We start from the raw sequence: 14,649 nt of genomic DNA, 5'->3' as shown, positions 1-14,649 counted from the left end.
TACGTTTTTTCTCCTAACATTCTCCCTCCTTTTTTTCCCTCTTACTTTTCTCAAGAACCAAGCCAAGTATTAAAGTAAATTGTAGAAGGAATAGATATCAAAAGTGGGGCCCGCCTTTCCACAATTTATTACAGCAGAATAGTATTTCAGCAAATTCAAGTCATGAAATTATTTAAATTAGAATGTATGTTTGCTTAAAATGTGATAGGAATGAAGAAAAGTGGATGTGAAATGTTGAGTAGGATAGAGATACGCAAAATGATAATGATCCACGCAGAGCTTCCCCTGCTTGTCGCTGTACAATTTGAAGAGAAATAACAGAAAAACAGAGTACATAAAAACTAGAGAGAATTACATACAGTCCCCTTCTAAAGGAATTAATTATAGATAGGTACTAATAACAAATTTCGTTCAAAAAAAAATAAATCTTATTTTCATTCTAACAATAATCCTATTTCATGTTGTTTCTTATTTGTGATTAATTCTTTTGGAGTGGGGTTAGATGTGATTTTTCCTAAAAAATAACTGTCCAACAACAACATAGATATATCACATAGATAGTCTGTCATTTTAGCTAGTTTGGTCATTTTCTGTTTATCACTACTTCCTTCTCTCTCTATCGTACTTTTCTGCCTTCATAACTAATCCTGCCTCTTCTTCCTCTCCTTTTGAATTAAAACACTAAGTTGATGGCGGACGACGTTCCTTTCAAACAAGTGCAATTAATAGTTGTAACTAACGTGTTTTGTTCGTGGGATCATAACATCTTTATTTGATAGATATAGGGACGTGGAATATCATGTACGTTATCTTGAATGGATTAGAAACACATGTAGACATAGATATATGCTTGCATGGCACGCCTTTATCATCTCTATCCACAAATACAGCTTATCATCCACTTAATCAACACTCAGTGTATATATGTTGACCAATTGATATTGATATAATATTCTCCGAAAATTGGAAATTTCTTTTATTTTTATTCCATTTTCCCCTGTACTGATGGTGTCCTCTCTAAATTTGGGGTGAATTGTTGTCCTTTTTTTAATGTACAAAATCTTAACCCTTCATTTGCAAAAATTACATGAAATTCCATCCAGAATGAGCTGAAATAAAAGACAGATTTTGGACTGTAAAAGTACAGCAGACACCCCAAATCCATCCTCCTGGATTTCAAAAGCCGATTCATTTCATGTCTTCTTGCATATTTGATTTTACATTAGAAATAGTCAAAGCTGCGATTTTCTTGGAAATTTCTTGCTTCGTCTTATTTTATGTATTTATTTATCTAATTGGACTTAACAGATGACATGAAGGCAGCTTCAATATAACATACATACATACATACATACATACATAGGCAGATTGATCCTTCATTTTACATAAATTTCGAAACATTATTTACACTGTTAATAATTTTCTAATAATGTAGCCATGATTAAAGTTTTTTTTTTGGGCCAAAGTATAAACACTGGTATGGGTCCAGAAGTTCAAATTTCAAGTGACTGATTTTTCATGTGTGGGTCCAAACGTATATTGGGCTTTACATGGGTCCAGTATGCCTAACCAAAATAAAAGCTGACTGGTGTATCAAAATTGATCTCATACTCTCACCCAACTTTTATATTTGTTGTGGGCTTAGCCCTTTCTCTGTTGTTCACCGGAAAAATAAACTTTTATATGGGAGAATTATGGTCAAGTCCTAAATATGAAAATTAATTATTTTTTAGTTTATTTACAAATCAAATTTTCATATTTTTATTTTGTTAAATTTCAGTATTTACAAGTGGATGAGACTTGTAAGTAATTAGTTTTTTTTTTATAGGAGATCTATGTGTAATTCTTCCTCTTTATATGTGTTTGTTGTTGAGTTTTTTAAAATTGGATTTGGGAACACCTCTCATTGTTTATGCTTGATGAAGATTTTAGATTGTCAAAAAAGAAAAATAGTTTATTAATATTTATAAGTAATTAGTTTTTTTTATATGGGATCTATATGTAATTCTTCCTCTTTATATGTGTTTGTTGTTGAGTTTTTTAAATTTGGATTTGGGAACATTTAGGACCTCTCATTGTTTATGCTTGATAAAGAATTTAGATTGTCCAAAAAGAAAAATGGTTTATTAATGTTTATAAGTTTTGATAAAAGATAAAAGTCATTTTGCATTTGGTTAATTACACACATTTAGAAGTAAAAACATTTTTCAGTTAAAGGTGCTTATCATAATAATTAGAACTTTTTTGCCCTTAGCCAAATTATTTGCGCTTAAAATGGCAAATTTGGCTGCAAACCAATTAGTTCCTATTGAAGGAGGGTTGAAAACCATCCACCAACCCATGGAAAATTGTAGCTAATGACTCTAAAAATGAAAGGTAAAGCCAAAGGAAAATTGTCACTTGTATTTATAAAGGAGAAGCCATGAAAAAATTATCACTTTATGTTTATAAAGTTGTCACCACACATATGCAGTCTCTCCAACCTCTTCAATAACTCCAATTCCAATCAACCTAAAAGCATTTCAATTGATTCAACATTTAGTTTGACTAAACTAGACACATCTTTCTTTAACAAATTTGACACAATTTCCTCATCACGTCATGCATTCAACAGAGAGCAGTGAGTACCTAGCAACCAACAGAGTGCTAGTTCCTAGTATAATAGCACGCCAACGCTTTTTCTTGTCATTTTTTTCATCTTATATTTGTTGTAATTTTTTTTATCATTATCAATGTTATGTCTGCTCTCACCATGCAAATATCTCACATGTTTCTCTATTTTTATTTCTTTGTTCCCTTCACTTTTAAGCACTTGCATATGAGAAAATTGCGGTAAAGTATGCTAGAAACTTATTGTTTGATTTAGAAGGCAGATTTATTGCACTTTTTGAGTAGACGTTGCTCTAATATGCCCATACAAACCCAAAGCAAACAAAACTTATTAAGAAAGAAGAGCTTAGTTATCAAGATAATAAGAAATCTCATTTGATTGGTCTTTAGATTCTTACTATTTTTAACAGTTTAAATAAATACCCTTGTTTTTTTAAAGGTACTTTTGTTAAGAAGTGATTTTTAATTTAAAAACTGAAAAATGGAGCCCTTATTCTCATTCATTTCATATTTTTGAAATGAACATACATTTTAATTTAAACAAATTATAATTTATATATATACATGAATAATGCTACAAATGATATACTCCCTAGCTATGTTTAGTATTACAAGATTTTTTTTTTAAATATCATGATAAAAAAAATAAAATATAAGGCACATATTTTAACTCCTTTCAAGGTTTAATTAACAAAGTTTTTTTAAATAATTTTAATTAGGGGTGTAATTAATAACATTTTCTAATAGAGACACCTTATTAAATAAAAGTAAATGATAAAAATTAGTTAAAAATGTTTTCTAATTCTTAGCGATTAAGTATGTACATGTCTCCTCTGGTTCTATTCATAAGTTACTTCTAACATGTTTTATTAAAATAAAAAAAACTATTAACACCATATTAAAATTTAATAAATTTCTACTAAAACCTCCTAATAAGGATAGAAAAATATTTTTTTCCTAACATTTAGTAAGAGAAGAAAGGTAAAATTAAAGATGAATATAGAAAATATTAAAATGTTCTATAAAAAAGAGTTAAATTAATCTTCTTTTTTGATCTTATAAATAAGACGGAGTATAATATAAGATCTCATGCAATCCAATGAGATGACCTAAGTTTTAAAGGTGACAAGATTTTGGAGTCACTATTGTAGTCAGTCTATTGTACCAGCAACTAATATAATTTAATTACATAAGTAAATAATATTTCACACGCATAACATCCCTTCCAATTACTCTTTGTAAAAGAGTGAACGAAAATCCTCCTACGTAGCCTGCCTCATCATCATAATTATTGTTATTATTGATTGTTAATTTGGTTATTGTCGTGTTATATCATCATCATCATCATCATTGTAGGATGCAAAATGTTAGGAATTTGTTCTTACCTTTTGTTTTCTACTAAAGCTAAGCATGTGATTTTATATGCCCATGAATTGATAATAACTTGGTCCTGGTTGTGTTCTTATAAGAATTGAGCTTAATTAAGATGCCATCCTTTTGAATATTAAACGTGTTATCTAGAATATTTTTCAAATATTTTTTATCATTATTGTTAGTCATTATTGTATTTGATATATAATTATTATTTGATATTATTATATAATTATTAGCTATTATTGTATTATCTATTTTTTGTGTGTATATAATGTATCACTCATCTCAATAATAAATATGACATTTCCTAATCCTTTTCTAGTTTATCTCTTTCATCTCTGATAGCTTTCATGGTATCAGAGCCATATAATATTTTTTTTTTATAATAAGTCAGTTTTTGAAGAGCGTTAGCTTTCCTTCGCAATAGTGTTTCTGTCCTTCATCATGAGTTCAGATCCACCTTAAATCTATTTTCCCATATCCACAAGGCAGTTTCAATAAATTGACATTTGTAAATTCTTTAATTGTTGGATTGTGTTGGAATTTGGTTAACAGGTAAAGAACATCCAACGCGTCATTTTCAACGGTCAAATCGTTGATTAGTTTCTTAGTGTGAGCACCAAGCTATTCATACTACAGTCTTTAGGTTGGGTGTTTTTAATCTTTCATTCTCTTTTGTAAGCCTTTTTTTCTTAAAAAAAAAGAAAAATTCAGATGTTGCTCAATCTGTATTAGTTACTTTGAGTAGTTGCAATTACCATCTCTAGTTGAAAAAAATGTGATTTTGCTTAGCCTACTTTGGAATTCTCTCCAATTGAACTTAAAACTTTATTGCACACATTCATCTCCAGTTCCTCTTGCCCATTTATTGCCTTGTCTATTCTCGCTGATAAATTCACTTGGTATTTTGACTCAGCTTGTTGCAATCATACGATAAGTCAAGAAAATTTCTTTTCCTCTATGAGACATAACTCTACTGCCTATCTTATATACACTATTAATAATTCTCAAATGCTTGTTAGTCATATTAGTACTATCTCCTTGCCTTCCCTATCTATTCATGGTACATATTTTGTTCTTGCCATTAACTCTAACCTTCTTTCTGTTAGATAACTTGTTGATATAGGTTATGACGTGTTATTTCGTAAACGTGATTATGCCATGATGGATTCTCAGACATGATAGATTGTTGACATTGAGTGCAAAGTTGGTCGCATGTTCGAGCTCACCTCAATGCACCTACATGAGATTACTATTCCTATATTGTGTGTTGCCTCCACATCCTTTTCTCTTGATTCTTCTCTCGACTTAATGGCATTATCATCTTGCTCATCCTTTAAGTAAATTACATTTGGTCTTTTAGGTCATGTTTATAGTCATTTTTTATAATGCTTTTCTTGTCAGATTGCCAAACAACCAGTTTTGTCTTTTCATAAAAATGATTCTATTGTTGCTTTTTCATCTAATTTGATTCATTATAATGTTTGGGATCCTATATCTACTCCCTCTATGGGAGGATCCTGATATTTTGTGATTTTTGTTGATGACTTTTCTCATTTTACTTGGATTTATATGATGAAATATCGATCAAGTTACCTAAACTTCATATCAAATTTGCTACTATAATTCACACTCAGTATTCTAAAGTTATTAAAAAATTTCATTGTGATAATGCTTTAGAATATCATGGCTGTAGATTACTCACCTTTCTTAATTCTTAGAGTAATATTTCTCAATATTCTTGTCCCTATACTTCTCAATAGAATAGTCTTGTTAGTATAAACACTGTCATATTCTTGATTCTATTAGAGCATTGCTTATTTCTTCTTGTCATGAATGGTTTTAAGGTGAAGTAGCCTTAACTTCTGTCTTTTAAATCAATTAACTCTCGTCTCTTGTCACCGATAACATATCTTCTTTTGAGCATCTCCATGGTTATCCTCTCAATTATAGTCTTTTAAAAGTCTTTGCTCATGCTTGTTTTGTTCTTCTTTTGTCTTATGAGATAAACAAACTTCAAGCTCATTTTTATGTTTATTGTTTTCTTAGTTATGATTTTGAGTATAAGGGTTATTATTGTTGAGATTCTCTCTCTCTCTCTCATTGTATTTGTATTTCTTAGCATGTTGTCTTTTGGGAAAATATTCAGTTTTCATCTCTAACCGATCTCTCATTATTCTTATTTTCTTCACCTCCTATTTTTATAGATATTTCTATCGATCCTTTTCCCAGTGACTCAAGTATAGATTCTTCTATTGAGCTTGTTTCCACAACTAATGCTGCATTTGCTCCAGATGTGCCTACTGTCATACTTATTGCTCCTCCAACACAAGTCACGCCTACTGAGCCTATATCATCAACAGACTCTCAGCCTAATCATGTAAGAAATTCTCCCTCTTACCTTAATGATACCATTATTTTTCCACTATTCTCCAATTTTAGGAATCCAAATCCTTTAAGGAAGCCTCTTGTGATTCTTATTGGTAGCAAGCTATGGATGATAAATTATAAGCCCTAGATAAAATACATACTTAAGATCTTGTTGATCTTTCTCTTAGTAAAACTTTGGTTATGTGTCGATGGGTCTACAAGAACAAGACTCATTTTGATGGCTCTTTAAAGTAATGTAAGGCCCGCTTGGTGGCCTAAGGATTTACTCAAGAGTATGGTGTTGACTATGATGAAACTTTTATACCTATTGCCTAAATGACTTTTGTTTGTAACCGTTTAGCCATTGCTACTGTTAAGCACTGGCCTCTTTACTAGATGAATGTTAAAAATGCATTTCTAAATAGAGATCTAGAAGAAGAAGTGTATATAAAGCCTCCACCCAGGTATTAACATCCAAAAGACAAGGTCTATCATCTTTATTGAGTGCTACATGGGCTCAAGCAGGCTCTATATGCATGGTTTGCTAAGTTTATTAATATTATGAGTCAATTGAATTTTTCATGTAGTCCTCACAACTTAGCTCTTTTTTTTTTGCTCCACTATTTATGGTATTGTTTTGTTACTTTTGTATGTTGATAATATGATTATCACATGTAGCAATGACACCGGAGCTCAAGACATATTTGAGCTAGCAATTTAAAATGAAGGATCTTGATAGATTGAACTAATTTCTTGAGATTGAGGTCTGCCATGGGAGTGATAGTATATATCTCTCTCAAGTCAAGTATGCCATTGATTTGATTATATCCAGTAATTTGGGCCAAGCTCGACGGGCCAACCCAAACTCGCCCGAAAAATTTAGACACGAGCTTAAAAAATAATAATTTTTTATTTTTTGGGCCTATTTGGGCAGCCTGAATAGGCTCGAGAAAATTCAGGCCAAGCCCTATCGGGTTCAGGCTTGGCCTGAATACCCGAATAGAAAAAATAAATTTTTAAAAATATATATAATATAATAAATATTAATTATTTTTAAAGTTTTATATCATTTTATTCTATAATACCATATATTTGAGTGTATTACTATAGTTATTTTAAAAAATTTAAAATATTTATATTTTCTTATTTTTATTATTTTTAATCAAATAAAATATCTCAAAATAATAATTAAAATATATTTTAATATTTATTTTTATATTTTAAGACTCAATTTTTTTAAAAAATTTAAGTCATATACACCATTTTCTTGTCCAAAAAATTATATTTTATATTTTTTATAAAATAAAATAATTAATTTTAAATTAAAAATAATTTTAAAAATAAATTTTGGGCATGTACGAATTTTTGGCTTTACTACTAAACAAACATAATAAATAAGATAATATTTTTAAATAATTATTTAATTATCATTCATGCCAGACTTGGTTGAAAATTAAAAATGAACTAAAGTAAATACCCCTTGTATATAGGGCTTAAATAATATAAAAGGTTAAAGAAAAAATTTTAAAAAATAGTCTTTTACCCATAATTAAATAATTTTTTTATATAATATAATGATGGCTATTTTTCTCATATTCTTAAAAATAAAAAGTACAATTTATCCAATAATTATTAAAAACTTTGAGCTAATTAGGGCAATAATTTTAAATTATTGATTTAAACGTAGTTGAATTGAGATTAACTTGATCATAATTAAAATAGTATAATTTAATTAAAATTTATAAATATTTTTATATAACCATGATAAGGGCAATGTTTAAACAAAAAAGACATTAATTTACAAGTAAAGGAAACATTCATGAATAAATTGCCTACAACAAAATAGTAATAGAGCTACTTAAGTACTTAACTACAAAGTTAATAAGTTATTATCTTTTTTATTCCTTTCAAGTTAAAATAATATTATATGCTTAATAAAATTATTTAAAAATTAAAATTGATTAAAAGTAAAGAAAAAATATTTTTAAAATTTTTTTGGGTATTCGGGCTGGCTCGAATAAGCCCAACACTCAAAGATGTTAAGGACGGGCTTAGCTATATAGGCTTTTTAGAATGGGTAGGATTCTTTAAGCTCGATCTAAATAAGCCAGACCTAAATTGAACCCAACCCGAATAAGCCCGCCCAACCCGAATTACTGGCTCTAGATTTGATATCCCAAGTTTGCCTTTCTAATAAAGAAGTTGAAACTACTCCTACTAAACTCAATATTCACTATACTTCTATTAATGGCACATTGTTGGATAATCCCACTTGTTATTGCCAGCTGGTTAGGGGCCTTATCTATCTTGTTGTCACCTATCCTGACATTGCTTATGCAGTTCATATTGTCAGCCAATTTATGTTCGAGTCTCACATAACTCATTATGCAGCAGTTTTTCGAATCATTTGATATATTAGAGGCACTCTATATCATAGCCCTTCACTTTTATGCTAGCTCTTCTTTTATGCTGGAGCTTACTCTGATGCTGATTGGGGTGGTGATCGTGATGATTGATGGTCCACGATAGGATTTTGTATATTTCTCGATCATTCTCTTATCTCTTGGAGAAGTAAGAAGCAGACATTAGCCTCCTGCTCCAGTATTGAATTGGAATATCGTGCATTAGCAGACACTACTGCTAAGGTACTTTGGCTTCATTGGCTACTTGATGAGTTGGGAGTAGGACTGGGCAAACGGGCTATAGGCCAACTTGCAGGCTAACTTACATAGGTTGGCATTTTTGCTGGTTGGATTTGGCCAGCCCGCTAAATAAAATGGGTTGGAAAACCTAACCCAACCTACTTTTTAAAGGGGTACTTAGCTCGCGGGCTAGCTTGCAAAAATTTACCAAATTTTTTTTAACAACTTAAAATTTATATAATATATATATATATATATATATATATTTCACACTTTAAGGCAAATTAGCAATTAAAGAACTTATAAATAAATAAAATAAACATAGAATTCAACCAAGCAAATTTATTTTACTAGATTTTTATTATTAATTATCTTCTCGCCTATGTCTATTATCTTTCTCATTGAGAAAGAAAATTTAAATATAAACCCATATTATTTTTTTCAATGGATTCATATTTATGATTTCAATCAATAGATCTTATGAGATTAATAAATAATATATATTCAAAATATTTCTATAAGAATTAATAAATCATCGATTTACAAACTATAATAAAAATTTTATTTGCAAATGGTAAAAAAGATTTACATTATATTTTAAATATAAGTAACATATTTGGGTGTCATAAATTATATATTTGAGAAATATTGTTATTATTGTAGGTTTATAAAAAGATATAATATGACTAAAAAATAAAAAAAATAATTTTTTAAAAATATGCTAGCTCGCGGGTTAGCTTGTTTTAGCCTACTAGTTTTACAGGTTGAGCTAGTCCAGCCTGTTTTAAAACATGGGCCAATTTATTCAACTCAATCCATTAAATTTTGCGAGTTAAATGGGCTAGCATGCTGGCTCAATCCGTTTTTTTAGCTCTAGTTGGGAGCATATTAGAGCTCTTCCACAGACATTTATTATAATAGTCAAGCTGCAATCATGATTTCTCACAATGATGTGTTCTATGAGTGGACCAAATACATTGAGATTGACTATCACTTTAGTTGACAACATGTTATTTGGGGCAACATCCAACTTGTTTCAATTCGAACCAAATATCAGCTGACAGACTTGTTTACAAAATCTTTTCATCCAGGCCGTTTTCAGTTTCTAGTAAATAAACTTAAGTTGCTCTTTGTTAAGCTATCTTTAGTTTGAAGGGGGGATGTTATCTAGAATATTCTCCAAATATTTTTTTATCATTATTGTGTATATATCTCAATCATTATTAGTAAAAATTATTTAATATTATTATATAATTATTAGTCATTATTGTATTATTTATTTTCTTTGTGTATATAATGTACCATTTATCTTAATAATAGATATGACATTTTTCAATCCTTCTTTAGTTTATTTCTTTCACCTCTGATAGCTTTCAAAATGAATGCTTAAGCCTCTCTTGGGTTTGATGAAGCATTTAAATGTACGTAATAACTAGGAAATGTTTGCATAAATTAATTAGGGTTTTGTCATACTCGTAAAGTATGGAGTCAGCTACACCCTATCGTCCATGCATGTACGCAAGTAAGCTTTCCTTACACTACGTTCAGTTTTGTTTGTCTTTTTAACGCTGTCCCTTCTGCTCTGCCTTTGCCATTTCTTTACGTGATTCTCTTCTTACTTAGGTACTCATAATAGGACCCGTGATTGAACCAATGATTTGAGAGTCAATGTGCATTCACGATTAAACCGGGGTTAACCATATCATTATTAAAATTATATAATTTAATAAAAGTATACCCTTGAAAGAGTATATTAAAATAAAAAAGGCATCAAGTCACAAAATGGAACATTCAGGTAACAATTACTACGCACGAATGTAAGGCTGAGCAAGAAAAGAAAAGAAAAAATATAGAATCTAACATCTTAACTCATTCAAAACTCTTTCGTTGGACGAACCACAGCCGACCAGCCAAGCGAGTTGAATTTTAATAGCGTGACTCCAGTTGACTCAGGCTCTCCTCACTCTCTTTTACTTATTTTCTTTTTCATCATTCTTATAATTATTAACAACCCCTCAATACATAATTATTAACAACCCCTCAATACCTTTTTGGCTTTTTGCCTTCTCTCTTCCTACTTTCTTTTCATCAATTCAATACCTGTGTGTCTGTGTGTGTGTGTGTGAGTCAGTTTGTGTGTTTATGTGCGTGCATCAATGATACCAACTTATCGCTGTTCATCATCATCATCAGTCGTGTCCTCTTCCATGTCTTCAGATCTTAATTATGGACATCAAAACCATATTCAACCCTCTTCTACACCTTCTTCTCCACTTTATCATCCAGCAGATCGTCATCAATCATCACTGAATCACCTACAAGCAGATGTGAGTCTCTCTCTCTCTCTCTCTCTCTCTCACACACACACACACAATCTTAGCTGTTACCGTTATTGATCACTGTCGCGTTGTGATGTTTCTTAGGCCGAGAAGACTGCCATGCCTTGTGGCAGATCGAGGAAGAAAGAAGATAAGAATGATCAAATTAACGAAGGATCAGCCAAGATGAGAAGAACGAGGAAGACGATGGTTTCGGATCAAACTATGCACAAATTTCAAGAAGATCATCAGAAGCAACCGTTATCTTCATCTTCATCAGCTAATTATAATATCAGTTTTATTAGGGTTTGTGCTGATTGCCACACCACTAAGACCCCTCTCTGGAGGAGTGGACCAACGGGCCCTAAGGTATACATCTTCTTCTTCTGATCATGATCTTCTTTCTCAAATCAAACGCCATCATTTCACAGGCTTTAGTAGCGTTTCCTCATATATAGTTATAGACTTGGAAATTTGAATTGAATTTCGTTAATTCATATGTGGGCCTAACATGTTATGCTGATGAACAATCCTTTCGGTGGAACAGTCACTTTGCAACGCGTGTGGAATTCGACAAAGGAAGGCGAGGCGGTCCATGGCGGCAGCAGCTGGAGCTGCTCCGGCGAGAGAAAACAAAGTACACAAGAAACAGGAGATAAAGAAGCCATTATTGAAGAAGAAGAAGAAGAAACGAATGACTGATGGAGGTGGGAAGAAGGTTGTTTTAGAGGATTTAGCCATAAGCTTGAGCAAGAACTTGTCTCGACAGCAAGTTTTATTATTCCCACAGGACGAGAGAGAAGCTGCTATTCTGCTCATGGTTTTATCCTATGGTCTCGTTCGTGGATAAGGTTTAATTAATTCTCCATCGCTAATTCACTTTACCCATATCATATACATATTGCCCTTTTGTCTTGTTTGAATTATTACAACGTTTGTAATTTGGTTACGCATGTTGTTGTGTGACGTGTGTGAGGTCTTATTGTTGGGAGCTTCGAGAAGAGGATGAGGTGAATATCAGACATACAGGAAGTGATAATGATAGCGAAGAGGGGAGAGAAAAGAGAGGACAATAAAGTTGTGGTGGTGGGTGATATGAGCGTACGATATTACTATATTTAGACATTATATCTCGGTCTCTTTGCTCATGTGGTTTAATTTTTTTTATTATCTTTTTAGTAAATTCAATGAACTCTGATCCAACACAACCCAATTACTCATTTCAACCCAAATGATGACTACTTCTTATTTACAGGTTTTCATAAATGGTGGACATAGCTAGATTTGTAGTGTGGTACGTGTCTCATATACAAGAGAGTGATAAAGATTAACAACCAGTAACATGCACATAATTTCTATTACTTCTTGTGTTGACTTATTAAAATTGTAATAAGTTATATAAAAGCCTGAGCAGGAGGTGAACAGAAAAAGCATGACATTGGATAAGAATCGTTAAACACTTGACGAGGAAAACTTAAAAAAAAAAAGAAAGAAAAAGAAGGAAGACACGACAGTTATAATAAAATGACATAAAAGGTTAGCGGCTGTTTTACTCAAATAATATTTAACTTAGCAATGGAATTGAACTCTATTAGCTAGTAACAATAAGAACTAATGCTGCAAACAGATAAAACTTAAGGACAGGCAATAAATAAAAAATATATGAACTAATATCTACATACAGATCCTATATAAAAAAATTAATTACTATAAGGTCAATTATTAATTGAACTAAGCCCATTAATAACACAATGTGTTGTTATTTTTCTTAGTTCAATTGTTAATATACTTTATAATAATTAATTTTTTTGTGTGGTACTTCAATATAATTCTCTATAAAAATAAAAATAGAGGGGTCGATTGTTGCATTTTCTCTTAATATTTCTCCACAATTTCCCTTAACATTTATATATGCTAAATCGTATATTTACCCAAGGGAGTAGAATCTAGGAAGAATTACAATTAAGTTCTAAGGAATTAATTAATTCAAATTAAATTTCAATCAATTTTAAGGTACGAAGTTGGACTCTTGAATTTACAACTTCATTTGTGATGCATTTATTACTTACTTTTTAATTTTTAAAAGTGAACACAAATGTTTGTCTTTTAACGTTAAAAAATAGCAAGTCTCATCATTTTAAGGATTTGTAACTTTATTGTGATGCATTTGTAAATTATTTATCAAATTTTAATAACAAACTCAAATGTTCATCTTTAATATTAAAAAAATAAAAAGCTTAATAAATATTATTTATTCTTAAACCTTGTTAAAATTTGCAATGAAATTGTAAAATTAAAAACCAAACTTATAATTTTTTGAAGTTGTTAGATTTGATATTTTACCACTGAAGAACTAAGAAATCTTGTTGGTATTTTAAAATTAATTAAGCTTTAATTTAAATTAATTAATCCTCTTAAGACTTAGTTGTCACTTTGGCTAGAATTTACGGGTATCATAAAAAATTGGAGGAATCACACTACAGGCTTCAAAAGAGCAAAACATTACATTACAGACCCAAAGGTCTTTATTGCAATTTTTCTTAGGAGCAAAAGTATAATTTTGCTTTTATGTGATTTGAAAACTCAGATCATGCATAACACAATATTCATTAATACACAACACAATGTCCATGGATGTACAACATAATATTCATGCATTTTTAATTAAATGTTCATATGTGGATACTCATAAATATTGTGTTATGCATTTATGAACATTGTATTGTACATACTCTATGTAATTTTATTTTAATTAACCTATAAAACAACTAGACATGTATAGATATTGTGTTGAGAATTCATGAGTATCATGTTGTGCATCAATAAATATTGTATTGTACATGCCCTGTGTAATATATATTTTAACTTACAAATCAATTATACATGCATAAATATCATGTTGTGTAATCATGAATATCGTATTGCGTATCCATAAATATTGTGTTATGTATGATTTAAATTTTCAAATCATATAAGGATAAAATTGTAATTTCACTTTTAAGAAAAATTGTAATAAGAGTTCTCGAGCTTGTAATGCAATATCAAAATATATTGAGTTCAAGGAGAAATTTTTTACTGTTTTAGGACTTACAATGCGGTTCTCCCTAAAAAAATTGCTCACGCAACCGGGGGAAAAAGAGCGTCAACTGTCAAGTGTGGGCTTAAGAAGGTAAAGCCAACAAGACGAGTACTTTTTATGTTTAGCTTTTCAGAGATTGACGTTAACCAGAGCACTTCTCAATCATCATAGTGATGATTGCATTTGGGAAATAATGATATATTCATCATCCGCACGGCTTTTTTTGGAATTTTTCACAATTTTTTTTAATAATTTT

The 14,649-nt window shown here is 30.5% G+C and overlaps 1 protein-coding gene across 1 annotated transcript; it reads left to right on the top strand.

The window, feature by feature from the left end:
* Positions 1-11,032: 11,032 nt before the first annotated feature.
* On the top strand, positions 11,033-12,568 carry LOC129310140 (GATA transcription factor 21-like). The gene is made up of 3 exons (XM_054952007.1): positions 11,033-11,323; positions 11,420-11,683; positions 11,862-12,568. The coding sequence occupies exons 1-3, from the start codon at positions 11,153-11,155 to the stop codon at positions 12,162-12,164; spliced, it is 738 nt and encodes a 245-aa protein (XP_054807982.1). The 5' UTR covers positions 11,033-11,152; the 3' UTR covers positions 12,165-12,568.
* Positions 12,569-14,649: the final 2,081 nt, after the last annotated feature.

The sequence above is a fragment of the Prosopis cineraria genome, unplaced genomic scaffold (assembly GCF_029017545.1).
Source record: "Prosopis cineraria cultivar Desert tree isolate PC_DT_omini unplaced genomic scaffold, ASM2901754v1 PC4, whole genome shotgun sequence".
Taxonomy (NCBI): domain Eukaryota; kingdom Viridiplantae; phylum Streptophyta; class Magnoliopsida; order Fabales; family Fabaceae; genus Prosopis; species Prosopis cineraria.
This window is presented reverse-complemented; position numbering and strand designations above follow the sequence as displayed.